General features: G+C 37.9%; 1 protein-coding gene across 1 annotated transcript in view; it reads right to left on the bottom strand.

Moving 5' to 3' along the window:
• Positions 1-14,373, bottom strand: part of LOC149001670 (Insulinase (Peptidase family M16) family protein) — a 110,576-nt gene that overhangs the window by 31,610 nt on the left and 64,593 nt on the right. The window contains exons 14-17 of the mRNA XM_089136292.1: positions 8,556-8,659; positions 2,815-2,917; positions 2,509-2,604; positions 2,230-2,419 (exon numbers count right to left, since the gene is read on the bottom strand). Coding sequence (XP_088992418.1) covers positions 2,230-2,419; positions 2,509-2,604; positions 2,815-2,917; positions 8,556-8,659 — 493 coding nt within the window. The remainder of the gene's footprint in view (positions 1-2,229; positions 2,420-2,508; positions 2,605-2,814; positions 2,918-8,555; positions 8,660-14,373) is intronic.

Genomic DNA, 14,373 nt, shown 5'->3' with positions numbered 1-14,373 from the left:
CAAACCCAGGACGGGTTAGGGGGACAAGAAACCGTCAAAAAGGAGTCTTGCTTAAGAAGATAAGAGTAGACCTATGAAACCCAAATCGAGTCATACTCAGAAACAATCTTCCAAATGAGCTTCAAAAGACAAGCAATATTGACGTCAAGGATTCAGCAGATCCCAAGACCTCCCTCGGCTTTGGGACAACAAACAGAGTCCCAAGGGATGGGATGGAGGAATCGAGAGGATCCCCACTTTTCTTACACTTGTCACTGAACCATCAGAAATATCATTAACTATATCCACATATTTACTTGTAATATTTAGTTTCTCTAGTTCTTTTTCCAAATTAACGCTCTAGGGACTCTATCATAAGCATTTTCTAGTACAAGGGCAGCACAAATTTTGAATCTAACCAAGAAATACATCCATGGCAAAGGGACACTTCAACAAGATTGCTATTGTTGAAAATTGCATGATAAACAACAAATGTTGCCCACATGGGGTCAGTCCCTCCCCGATCCCCATACAAACACAAGTCAAGGCCTCGTCTCAAGCCCAATCTTGCCACTTTAAAAATGTGAGTTGATTTGAGTTCTTGCCAAGTTGGGGGATTTTTTTTCTTCTTCCCTTTTTCTTTTTTTACTTGAGTGGTAAGAGGAGACAAACTTGCCATCCAGCCTATTTCAGCCCTTCTGAGCAGTGAGCACAATGATGACCTTGGATTTATGAGAAAAGGTAGAGTAAATGTGAGTTCCACTTTGGACCCCACTGTTGGAAATGCTACACTGGAAATAAAACCTAAATGGCCAATTTTACACATATATACATCATATAATCATACATTAATCCTGTAAGTTCAACTACAAACAAACTTAATCAAAGATCATAGTACAAAGTTAACAGCTTGAGAGTTAGACTCAGAGACCCCATGAGATATGCACTAAGCACATGGGTGTTACCTTCTTGGGAATTAGCTATGAAATGGACAGAGTGAAGCATCGAGGTGGTAGGAGTGCTAAGAATCAGCTCAAATATGTTGTCACAGAAAATATCCAGAAAAGAAACTGAGGCTTTCCAGCAAACCCAGCAGCAACAACTGAAATGGGGATAGAAGCTTCTTTTTGGTGAGATTAAGTTGACATATCTCAACTCAATAGAGTTAGGACCCTTTTGTAACATAGGCTGGCTTGAGTTTGAGTCAAAATCTCAGTCCAAACACAGCGACATATCTTGCAAGATTTCTAGAGTTCTCAAACTACGCACACACAACCCACACCTTCAAGAGCCGAAATGAGGCCCATTGAATTCACCGTTTTTGCTTACCAAAAAAAATATCCAAATAGATATACGGGATCCATGAAGTCACGCAATGAAGACTAGACGAGAGAAACTAACAAAAATAGCAACTCAAGTTAGGATAAAGTGCAAACACCACTAATCAATAGTCGGCCTGATCTCAGTCCATTCCAACATTGTTGCAAAAATGTTGGAGACTTGCTGAGCAAATGAAACCCAAAGCATGTCAGTATATGATCTTTAAGGAGTAGGGGGGGAAATTTTGAGACGCAATCCTCCAAGCCCTCCATGAAGTCCTAATCAAAGTGTCTTCATATGTCTACAGAATACTCTTTTATTTTTGTATTACTGGAATAGAATAACACTTCATAATAAACTCCAGTGATTGGGTGTTTTGCACACAGACAATTCTGTTACCTACTTCAGAAGTGATAAACATGATCCCATAACAGAGTAGCAGCCATGGAAATGAAGGCTTCCCTCCATCATCAACTGACTAAAATATTAATTTTATGATGCTCTATAACATGCTGTCATTGAGAACTATTTTGTAAATTATAACCACCACCGCAAGCCATGATTTATGTACAAGTTTTAGCTTTCAAATTCCGTACCGTTCTTATATTTACTGTCCAGGATCAGGTTGTCAAATAATCAGTCCCTCCATGTTTATTGATAATTATTTTATCATTTCCAATAATGTTCCTCTAGTTACAATTATTCATGAGGAGAAAATTTCAAAACTAGCAATTGGATGTCTAATTCACTCAGAACAGAATGTATCTTCCATAATGCAACGTTGATATGCTTCGCCAAAGATTAGTTCAAAGCAATGAGTTCTTTGATATATTTTCAAGAAGAAACAAGAGACAAGAAAGGATAGTTGACTATGACTAAATGGAAGAATCTCAAAACAGACCAAGATCATAAATGCTTGTAATAGCTTACCATATTCATTCAAGTAATCCATTAACAACTGTGTGAAAATAACAGTTAGAACTTCTGCTTCCGGTGAGTGACTCGCATAAGGACAGTTGAAGTCTATCTTAACATACGCCTTGGGGGTGAAGAACAGTTTATCAGGTTTGTACCACAATCTTGAAAACAAAGACTTCCTCAACAGAACTGGATAGTTACCCTGATTGAATCCAATAAAATCAGATGTTTAGACACTATTTTCCGAAAACGAGTACATATAAAAAAATTTACACCATCATTTACTAGTACCTTCCCATGTAGTTCTTTAATTGATAAGTCAGTAGGAATGAAGATGTTTGGTGCGGGTAGATGTAGATTTTCGTCAGGAGCTGTTTCTATCCATTTCTGAAAAGACCATCAACCAGACAAGATTAAACTAGAAATCAAATTTAAGACTACCGAAAATAGAGGATTCACATTATGGCTGCACAAAAATGTACTCTGTATTTTATTTTTATTGGTTTAAATAGCAGTAAACAGCTAAATTGCTGGGCTAATTCTTCATTGAATCCTGACTAAGATAGAACCTTGCGTACTTAATATCCAGCAACACACCTGTAACACGGAAACACTGATCTTTTCAACAGAATATGCAGTTCCATACCATGGCTCAACCAAGTCGGTAAGTCCTTCAAACTTCTTTGATTCCCAAAATATTCTGTTAAACAAAGAGCTTGCATTTAGCACTAAAATAATAAATCATGAAGTATTCAGAACCATAAAGATTCTTTCAGAGTTCGCATTTAGCACTAGAAATGGGGTGCCAAGAGTTTGGAACACCCCCCCCCCCCCAAAAAAAAAAAACAGAGAGAAAAACAAACTGGATGCCAAACGTCAAATATAAAATATGTCAATGTAATGTTTAACATACTATATTTCAAGCCAGATGTAGAGCTTGCATTTAGCACTAAAACAATAAATCATGAAGTATTCAGAACCATAAGGATTCTTTCAGGTCGCTGTGGGATGGGGTGCCCCAGAGTTTGGAACACACCCCCCCCCCCCCTAAAAAAAAAAAAAGACAGAGAGAAAACAAACTGGATGCCAAACGTCAAATATAAAATATGTCAATGTAATGTTTAACATACTATATTTCAACCCAGATGAATCCTAAATTTCGTATGAAGACAGCTTTTGATGGGTATGAGCCAATCTGGGTCATAGCTGACACTTGTCACAGCAACAAGGTTACCTAGGACATGGGAGAAGCACGGTTTGAGGACTTGATCTCGGCAGCCATCTCAATTGAGCCAAAAAAGTGAGATCTCAGCGAGTTGGAGGAAAATTTTCCTCCCACCTCACCCCATCTTGGTGGCGCATCTCAGTGACTTTTAAGGGTCTTTTGAGGATGGAACTAGCTATGCAGGCTATTTTAGGCCTTCTATACACAATTGTAGCCTTGGATTGATGAAAAACAATTAAATGTACGTTTCATTTTGAATCTTAAGTTTGAAATTGCAGCACTAAAGAAGTGAAAATGCAGACTTATAAATCCTATTCTACACATGATTTACTTGAAGTATATGAATAATTAATGTTCGAACTCCAATAACTATGATATATTGTACATCAGACATGATCGTCATCAATGTATAAAAAATTCTATTTCCACCAAAGTGTAATCCAGACTAGACCAAGTAATTTTACATTTTAATCAACAATAGAACCAGTATAGAACATAGATTTTTTTTTTTTTTTGGTGTGTGTGGGGGGGGGGGGTTGGTGGTGGTGGGGGATCACATTTGGGATTAAATTTCACCCTTCATGAAGATTTGGTTGAAAACCACCTTGATCTTTGCAATAGATATTATAGCAGTATAGTTGATCAAGTGTAAGGGGTGTTCTGATCAAGTTACTGACAAAAAATTTGGCAAAAACTAGTGAAAGTAGTAGAAGAAGCCGGGCCAGATTGGCAAGATCTTGATCGATATCGAGTAGAAATCTCTATCTCGATTGAGATTTAGGAATCTTATGACGTTGGTACAACCGATATTTTGGTCGAACCATGATCTTGAGTCAAGATCTTGGTCGATTTTTTTCCCCCCATTTCACCTATAATCTCACCTCGGTTTTTTTTCCAAAAAAAACCAAGATATCTTGAGAATTCTTAAAATCATGGGTAAAGTGCCTCAGCATTACCTAGATGCCCTTGTCTATGCAAATGCAATACATGAAAAATGTAGAATAGCAATGGTAATTTGATATAATTACGGCCATATGAACAAAGAATCCATATCAATGAAATATGAGATAATTATGATAGTACTAATCTAATATGACAACCAATATAGAATAAACATTTGATCCAAAAAAACATATAATAAACATGCATAACATAATATATAGGCGTATTCATCGAAAAACAAATCAACAAACAAGTCAATGCAACTCATGATCTGTCAATTAGGCGTGCTAATGCCTTGGACCTAGACAAGCATTGATATGGAGAAGCTAATATATGCTTTGTTGTCATACAAATAATCTATGCACCACTTTCGTAGACTGAGATGGAGAAGCTATTGTCTAAGAGAAAGATTATATGACAATCTTTTATTTTGCTATTATGATCCATCCTCTAGTGTCATGGCCTCCCCAATATAAATACATCATCAAGGTGGCAAACAAGGTCAACTACTTCTTCACCTGTCTTCACCTTTTCTCCCTAACCTAAACCCCAACCACGCTCTATCCCATGGTCTAATATTGTCAAGCATTCTTGAATTGTTTTATCCATATTATTTGAGAATATATACAAACATGGAAAACTCAAATTCCTTTTTCTATTGCCCACCTGATGTGAATCAGATCCAGGACCACCCAAAGAAGGCCCAAGGAGGTTGCCAGTTCCCTGCAGGCCCGCCAGTAACCCAAGAAAATTCGGCTAGCATTGGGGCATTTTGGTAATGTTTGCTTGTCCTAATTGAACCAAATTAGGGTTTGTTGGATCCAGTATGATAGTAGGATTCCAACTCAACTTTTGTTTTGAAGTTTGAATTGTTTTGGTCAAGTAATTGAAGTGTCCCAATCAAGTTAGGAGTCCAAATTAGAGAGAGATTCCCCTTAGTTGTAGTTCAAGTTCTACAAGGAGTCTAGTCCTATTCATGTTTTGTAATTTGAATTATCCTAGGATGAGTTAAGTTAGAGTCCTTGTTAGAATAATAGTCCTAAGTCCAATAAGAGTCCTAGTTTGAATCACCTTCTAATGTTGAGTCTAGTGTGAGTCCACTCATGTAAAAGCTATATATAAAGCCTCTAACTTGTAAAGAGACAGACTTGATTATTGAATAAACTTCAGATTAAAGGTGAAACAGTGGAGTTGTGGGTTTCCTACAGATGGAAGCCTGTGGGCACTGTTGATGCTCTGATTTTGCTGCAAGATTTTCACTCCCATCTCACCCCCTATCTTCTATTCCTTTTATTCGTTCTCCTTCTGCGCAGCCCCTCTTTCTCCCCTCCCACTTGCCTGTGACAACCATCCCCATCCAAACCCTAACTACCCCTCACCCCACCCCCCATCGCAGCCTCCATTCCACCCTCCCCTAGCCTGCAGCAGTTTCACCCACCTCCCCTACCCCTATCCTCCCAATCCCCTTCCATTCATCAAACCCTATTCCCCATTACCAGTCCACCTACTCTACTTTTAACCCCAGCCTCTACCCTAGCCATTCCTCTAGAAACCCTAATTTCTATCAAACCCTAAATCCGAAATTCAGATCTGAATTTCAGTTTACAGCAAGCTACAAATCTGGAAATCATATAAACCTAGACCCTTAGCCCTACACAAACCCTGTGGCTCTTTTCCCAAGCCCTAGAACCCCTAAAATCAGCCTTATACCTATACAGCAGGCTTATAAAATTCAAGTTTTATGGATCTTGACAACTAACCCTAGACTTAGGGGTTTACATCGATTTGTGTCAAAGCTACGGATGAATCAGCAGTAACCAGAGCCATGGGTGAATCCACAGACAACTACAGAGAAGAACTCAAGAAGCCTAATGACAGAGTATTTTGAATACAATCCTTCCGTAAACGTCATGACCAAAATTCTGATAGCAGAAACAGAAGAAAAAGACCGGAGGAGTAGTTCTGTCTTCTACACTTGACTCAGATCAGAAGGAATCCCAGCCAAGGTGATTGTGGACAGTGGTAGCAGTGTTAATGCAGTATCTAAAAGCTTCATCAACAGAACTAAAGTCAGAACTGAAAAACATTCCCAACCTTGCTGAGTATCCCCCCTTAATGGTGATCAACTAGAAGTTAAACTGAGATGCCTAGTACCCATCAGTCTAAATTCCTATTCTGAGGAGATCTAGTTTGATGTGGTTCCAATGAAGTTATCTGATGTTATTCTAGGAAGACCATGGCTATATGATAATAATGTCAACATCAGGGGTAGGGAAAATACTTGCAAGTTTTTTCATAAGGGTCAGAAAATTGTCTTCCTTCCCTTATACCTTCCTGGGGAAATTAAGCAGGCCCTCAAAACCAATCAGAAATTAAAATCTGAGTACGTATGTATTGCTTATTTACAGTATATGATGCTTCAAAACTGAATTTGCATCTATGAAAATCATTTCCATGTAATTCTTTAAATTTCTTGCATCGCTTCAATATGAAACAATCTGTCTCTTAAAATAGAAAAGCCCTTCTGATACAAATAATTAAAAGCATGGACCTAACCTTCACCAAGAGTGCAGGGCATGCTTCAGGCCATTTAAGGTTTCTCATGCCTAACCCTTTTAGGACAAACTGAACTTCATAGAGACTCCACAACCAGACTTGGCCTGGGCATCCTAGGCCCAGAACCAACCAAATATGGACAGGATCATACATTTCCATCAGCAAGAATGCAACTGTTGATCCTAGATACAGCCAGTAATCCAATGCACGGAACTTCAGGAATCTGTTCTTGCAGAGCTGAAACACAAGGCAAGGCAGAAACAGAAGCTCTTTGGCCAGAAAACTATCATATCTTTAGCAAATAAGAGATGCTAAAGGATTGTTTTTATTGGTGGAAACAAGTGGGGGTCACCCACTCACATCCACGAACTATATCGGAAACCTTGATGTTAGCCACTCATCCGATGCAGAAAACTTCTCGAATCTGCTCTTGAAGAGCTGAAACATGAGGTAGGAAGCTTAAAGATGAGTTAACTACAAGAAAAGAAGAGGAAGAGAAGGAAGCACGAGCAGGAGGAGTCTAGCTAACCCAGCCACCAAGTAGTCCACCTAGTTTTCATTTGAAGTCCAGCCAACCACATCAAACATTTTCGACCACACAAAGCAGATTCCAATACCTATGATTGACCGGGTTACATCTTTATTTATCAGACTCTAATTATAAACTTCAACATTGAATAGATTAAGTTGTATTCCTACTGGAGCTTGTTATAACGAAACAAATTTGCAGGAAACAGAAAATGACTCTTCCACTCCTACGAGATATAGAACTATCACCTAATATATAACTCAGAACTAAATAACTTAAACTCCTACTGCAACCCCCCCCCCCCCCCAAAAAAAAAAAAAAAAAAAAAGGGAGGGGGGGTTAACAAGACACCCTAAGGAGCCTGGAAAGTCCAGATCTGCCTTCTAGATAACGATCTGGATGTGCTTCTGCCTACATCAATGATGTTTAAAATGGAGGGAACCATGTACATGATTGAAAGAGGGGGGGGGGGGGGGACCATAGTGATGCAAACGTGGTGCAAAAAGTTTCAACAGAGACAGAAACCTAAATCTTGTTTCCGATATTTTGGTTTAAACTTGGTAACTATACAAAACATTAGGAATTTCGTTTTGGTATAAGATTTTGCATGCATTTTGGTTGAAATTTCGCATGTTTCGACTGAAATTTATTCCATGGATGCAAATAGCAACCAAGCATTTTGCTGCCAGAGTGAAGTTTCCCGCCAATAAGAGCAACCATAGTGCACAAGGCTCCCACCATTGCTGGGTCTGAGGAGGGTCATAATGTATGCAGTTTTACCCAGCTTCACGAAGAGACTGTTTCTAGACTCACACCTGAGACCACAAGGTTGCAATGTAGAAACCACACCATTGCGCCAAGGCTTTCCTTAAGTTCCCACCAACGATTTTGATTTGGGGGAGGGGGGATCAAATAATCTGGTAGGGTGTTTTAGAGAGACTTTCCATGGGTGGGAAGTGAGAGGACATGCACAGGATTCGGTACACTGGCATCATGGCAATTTTTTTCCCAAACGCAACACAAAACGTTTGACATATATAAAATCATAGGTTAAATAAAGGATCACATAAAATGTCAAAAACTTACCTGATATTGTTTGGAGTAAGCTCATCTAGTACCATCTGAATGGTTCCTGGATTGAAGTTAGAAGGCAAGGATGATGCCACTAGCCAATCTTTTGGGGGATATAACTGAAAAGATGTTTTTAACCATTACACAGAAAGCAGCTTAATCAATACATGGAAGGTTAATAAAAAAATTAAAAAATAATAATAAATAAATAAAGAAGACAAGAAGAAGAAAGTTATAACATTAGATTCAGTACCTGTTTAGTGGTTACCATCAACCATTAAGAAAATGTTACTACTTGCTAGAGCCTTTCTTTTATATAAAGTCCCAGAAAATAACAGCATAACTCAGAAACTATTACTTTGGTAGCAATGTAATATTTATCTGTTTTTTTTTATGTAACGACCAGTTAACCAAATATCAACTCAATTTGTTGCTAAGATGCACCCTAAAGTAAAATTGACATTTCAGTGAATATTTTGGTCAAAGAAGAACAAATCTCGGCATTTTGGTATTAGATTGAAACTGCAATTGATGATTCAGTCCTTATAAATATAAGAATATATTTTATTTTTTAATGAATAATAGTTCCATTATAAATAGAGAAAATCTGATAGGTACGGTGGTACAAGCAATCTATGTGCCTGGTTCTGCCACACATATAGAATGCTTGCAGTCTTCCTCAATCCCATACATTCAATGCTATATCTCCCTAGAACAGATGAAACTTACTGCCAGAAATGCATCCCTTTTGAACCCTAAAATCATCAAATTGCAAACAACAACAAACCCTGATGAACATTGACGTGCATCAACTAGCCAATTATCTTTCAAATAACTATAAAAGTTTAAATATCCACATAAGAAGATTCTTCTGCAAACAAAATCCCAAATTCCAGTTTGTGCTTGAACGATAGAAGGGCGCACAAAGTGGTCTAGACAAAGACCCATCTTCAGAACCTGACAGTTTGACACAAACTTGGCAGCAGAGGGATCCCAAAGGCTTCAAACATGGAATTGAATGATTCGAAGTTATAAGTGCCATTCTTTTTTGTGGAAAAGTGAGGATTGTTGTTGACATTGGGAGCAGATGATCCAGGACTATGATCACAAGCAGCCCTTTGTGTGAAGAGCTTGGTTTTGTAGTGGAAGGTCACTATGTATTAGATTATTTGGAATGAAAGAATCAGCAATGGGGAACAAGAAGCCTAGTTTACCATGGCTGAACAAGATGAATCAGCAATTTTAAAATGGTGTACTCTCTGAAACAGAAGCCACAACTGACATTGAAGAGACTAAACCAGTAGGAGTAAAAGAAACTTGAGAGAGAGAAAATAAATGAGGAATGTGGAGTGGATAAGAAAATAACTGCAAGCTTTATGCAAAGACTGAACAATCAAGTGAGGCACTTTCTGGGACTATCTTTTGATATTTCTGGAATAAGAAATTTCCAACTTACAGAACAAATGATCAATTCCAGAGTAAAATTTCTTTTTTTTGTCCTGACTGTTTACGTCAAAAAGAAATGGAGCCATTGGAATAATAGAATCAACTGAGTATTGAGCTGCCAAATGCTTGATGTGCCTATGATGTCTTTAAACCTCCATGGTACTCATTATGGTAGCCCGTGCTACTTCACATGGTTTGAAATCTCGGTTTTGAGGTTGGCTAGATGGTGTCAAAATTTCAACCATCTAGGTTGAAAACTAGCACTTTTGCCAGAAATTTTTTGATGGGTGGTTATGGGCCTTATGGCCATATTTCAATGGGTTTTTTTACCTAGGCTTTTGCATACACCCTATTTAAAGCATAACTAACACGATGGAGAGGTATTTAGCATAAAAAATTAATAAGAACTAATCATTCATATCCTGATAATCGAGAGACCCATGTCAGTTCCGACAATACAAAGAGTTGTAAATTGTAATAAAATACTTAAAATATTTCGTACAATCAGAGAAATGTTAAACATGATAACCACAAGCTAAATAAGCAAAGATGTTTTTTTTTAATCAATTTTTAAGCATAAAAAGAAAATAATTGGGTTTCTTTATCAATTTAAATAATTAAAACAAATATGTAATAGTTTTCAAATAATTTAAATAAATAATTAACCACACAAAAATATATTCGTCACCCTCATAGCGTAGACTGACTGATGATGTCTCAAAAAAAAAAAAAAAAAAAAAAAAAAAAAACCACACTCCATAAAAATGGAAAATATTAACATACATTCATAGATTATGTTTCTAACCTAAACATATACTAATTTGAAAAGAAACGAACATGTTTTAATCTATCAACTATCAAGAAATAAAAAAAAAAATTGGGGATGAATATAGATACTTAACTACAAGGCATGCTTAATCCCCAACATTCCAACAAATACATGTTTGTTGACAAAGGCGTGTAGGAATTTGAGGAAGAAATAGGGTTATGAAGCCAAAAAGTTGGATTTGAGGTCAAGATCTGGAAAACTGGAAGGCCGGTAATGAGACGACAATTGCAAACTATGTAGATCTCATTGAAACTAGGGAGTTTAAAGAAAGAAGACCGGTCCAAATAGTCAACATGGAATGAGATTTCGACAGTGATGGACCTAAAGTTGGTACATTTTTTTTGGTTGGTAAGCTTCATCTCGGTTTGGCGCCAGGCCAGAATTTCAGTCTGTTTCAATCGAAATTTATACCGTGGCTATTTCTGAACATGAGTTGCCTTTTCAATTAAATTAGAGAACCCTCTTCTGATGCAAAAATCCAACCAAGATGGAAGGATAAGATCAATATAATACTCAGGTTTCTTTAGGAAGAGAAGTAATAAATGCATAAAATCAATAAGTGCATGACTGGACCACTGAATCCAATATATAATGACATCATCCACACTAATGGACAATCAACATACTCAGGATTCCCCCATCCCCCATGACTGCACTATATGGTGATGCAAGCACAAAACTCCCCCTGGCCAATACCCTAGTTTGGGCCCCAAAGCCCAACCCAGATGGCGCAATTTGGGGCTGGCCAAAGCCCTGTAGGGGCAAATTGGTCATTTCCCCCTTTTCTTGTTTGATTATTTCATTCCCACTAATTTTGTTTTAGTTTTCTGAGTCCAAAAATCTGTTTCTAATTCCCAGTTTGAGTCAGGAAATCTATTTTAAATAAAAATTCCTGCTGGATAATTAGGTCTGCTAGTACAAGTTAAAGTCCTTAAATTGTGTGGTTGTTATTTACTTAAGTGTAAGGGGGATCATAATATATGAAGGAAACCCCAGTCAAGTCAGTCTCTATTTTCTAGTTAGAGCTATAAAAAAGCCATTCCTCTCATTGTAAACTTAGAATGAATTGAATAAAGAATTACGATTCTTGTGGGAAACAAGTAGTGGCTTTCCCGAGAAAGCCATGGCAGAGTTCGAAGCTTCTTTCTTCAATTTCAGCAGCATATGTTCAAGTTCCAGCAGCCCCCTCAAGTAAGCACAGCACCTGATCCCCTTCTCCTTCCTCCTCTCTCACCCACAGCCTTCACCCCCCCCCCCTCTTCTCTCCCTTGTGCAGGCCTTAGAAAACCCTCCCCTCCCATTGCGGCCCTATTAAAACCCACCCCTACTATTGTAAGTCATAAGTTGAGTCCAGTTGGGAGTTTGGTCTATTAGAGAGTCTTTATTGTTTATGTTTTTTTAGCTCCATCGAGGGTCATTGTACTTGCTCATTCATAACTATTATTATAAATAAAGCTCTGCTATGTCACACAAGACATAAGTCAGGATTCTCTCAAGATTTCAACATAATATCAGAGTCATGCCATCTAGGGCACCAACACTCCATCACAGATTCCAAGTAAGTCAGAAAAATTCAGAAAAAGCTTCTGCTTTTGAATCTCCACACCAACCATCATCGACACCTCCGCTCCGACAGCTCTTCACTACCCATAACAGCCATCGCCTAGGCCTTCAACACCATTCCAACCTAAACCAAACCACCAACTACCTTTCCTACACCCAGTGATTGACCCAAGGAGTCTCGTTGCATCATTTGCAACTCTCCTAGGATGATCAACATTCCTTTTAAGCAAAAAACAAAAAATACCTTTCGATTGTCTCCCTTCTTCTTCCTCTTACCTTTAATAGTTGCTAGAGGGTTTCTAAGATTCAAAAGTCCCTCTAAAACCTATCATCTAACCTAACCAGATCTTTTGAATGTCCCTAGAACCATCGATGTCTCTCAAGGATGTTTCTCGGACCATCACAGGCTTCCTTCCTTGATCAGAATTTTTTTTCGTCTCTAGAAAACCCTTTTTTTGACCTATTTTGAGGTGGATCGTGGTTCTGAGATTTCACAGGGAGTTTGTTGTAAATTTGAATAGTACCAGGGGACTATTTTTGTAAATTTGAATAGTAAAGGACTTAAGGGCATAGTTGTTAAGGTGTCGCCTAGACGTCTTGGCGCCATAAATTGGGGTCGCTATTTTCAGACCATAATGCAGTCCCTTGGGGTATGAGGCGTTGCTTCAGGCGCCTCGGACGCCTTATACCCCTGGGCGATCACTTTTATTTCTTTTTCAAATCACATGAAAGATACCAAATCGAAGACATATATTGATTTGCTTATTAGATTCCGATTGTAAATTATTTATTGGTTGGAACCTATATGCATATTGTAATGACACTACATGTGATCAAATGTTTAAACTTTTATTAAAAAAAGAAAAAGAAGAAATCAAAATCAAAAAAATAATGAGTTAAAGACTCTAAATCCCTAATCTTTTTCTCTCTTCCACTCTTCTTCTCTTCCTCTCTTCCCGCGAAGACACTTCGGCAAATAGTGAACTAGCAAGGCAGCGATAGGCGACTTCTTCTCTTCCTTTCTTCCCGCGACAACACTCCGGCAAGTGCAGTGAGCTAGCGACGCAGCGACAAGTGACAGGCGTCGAGCAAGTAAGTTCTTCTACTTCCTCATGCTTCTTTCTTCTTCTTTTTTCCTTTTTATTTTATTCTAAATAATTTTGTACAAACCATTTGCAGTGCCGATGGTCTAAACTTGCAGCGGCTCTCCGGCTAAGAGAATAACATCCCTCGAACCATCTCAAGTTGCTGTGGCACTCCAATAACTGCTTCTACTCTCCGGCGACTTCTTCTTCTTTTTCATTTTTCTTTTTTTTCTTCTAAAAAATTCTGGTACAAACCTGTTGCAGCGCCAAAAGCGCTGGTAGTCTAAGATTGCAGCGGCACTTCGAATAACATCACTTTAACCATCTCAAGTCACAGCAGCACCCCAATAGGAGCTTCCTCTCTCCAGCGACTTCTTTATTCTTCTTTTTTCCCATAAAAAATCTGTTTGTTCACCATCTTCTCCAGTTTTTTTTTTTTTTTTTTTTTTTTTTTAACTCTATTCTCTCTTTTCTATAACTCAGAATATTGGCATTGGTTCCTGCATTTGATAAGGCAGTAGTACAATTCAAGGCTGCCAACGACTAATTGAGCCATGAATACATACTTCCTTCCCTGCGATTCATTTCTGTTCTAATTCCGGACATTTACTTTAAACTTGATAATTGCCGATACCTAGGAATTTAGTATCTAATAAATGATGTTTTTGTTTATTTTCTCCTGCCTGGTAGATTCGTTCTTGGTTACTTGGATGATGGGAATTCTTATATTTTAAATTTAATGTGTTGTGGAGTCTGTATAATCTTTTCTAGATGGGATATTCATATGGGTTTTGGTTTCTGGGTTGCATCCTTAGATTGGGTTAACCTTTCTAGTTTGTGTCTTGCATGTTGAATAAATTATTGAATTCTTAGCTTATTTCTTTAAGACAAGAAACATATTATACATGTA

This window comes from Hakea prostrata, chromosome 10 (genome assembly GCF_041222555.1).
Source record: "Hakea prostrata isolate BN-2017 chromosome 10, UWA_Hpros_2, whole genome shotgun sequence".
Classification (NCBI taxonomy): domain Eukaryota; kingdom Viridiplantae; phylum Streptophyta; class Magnoliopsida; order Proteales; family Proteaceae; genus Hakea; species Hakea prostrata.
This window is presented reverse-complemented; position numbering and strand designations above follow the sequence as displayed.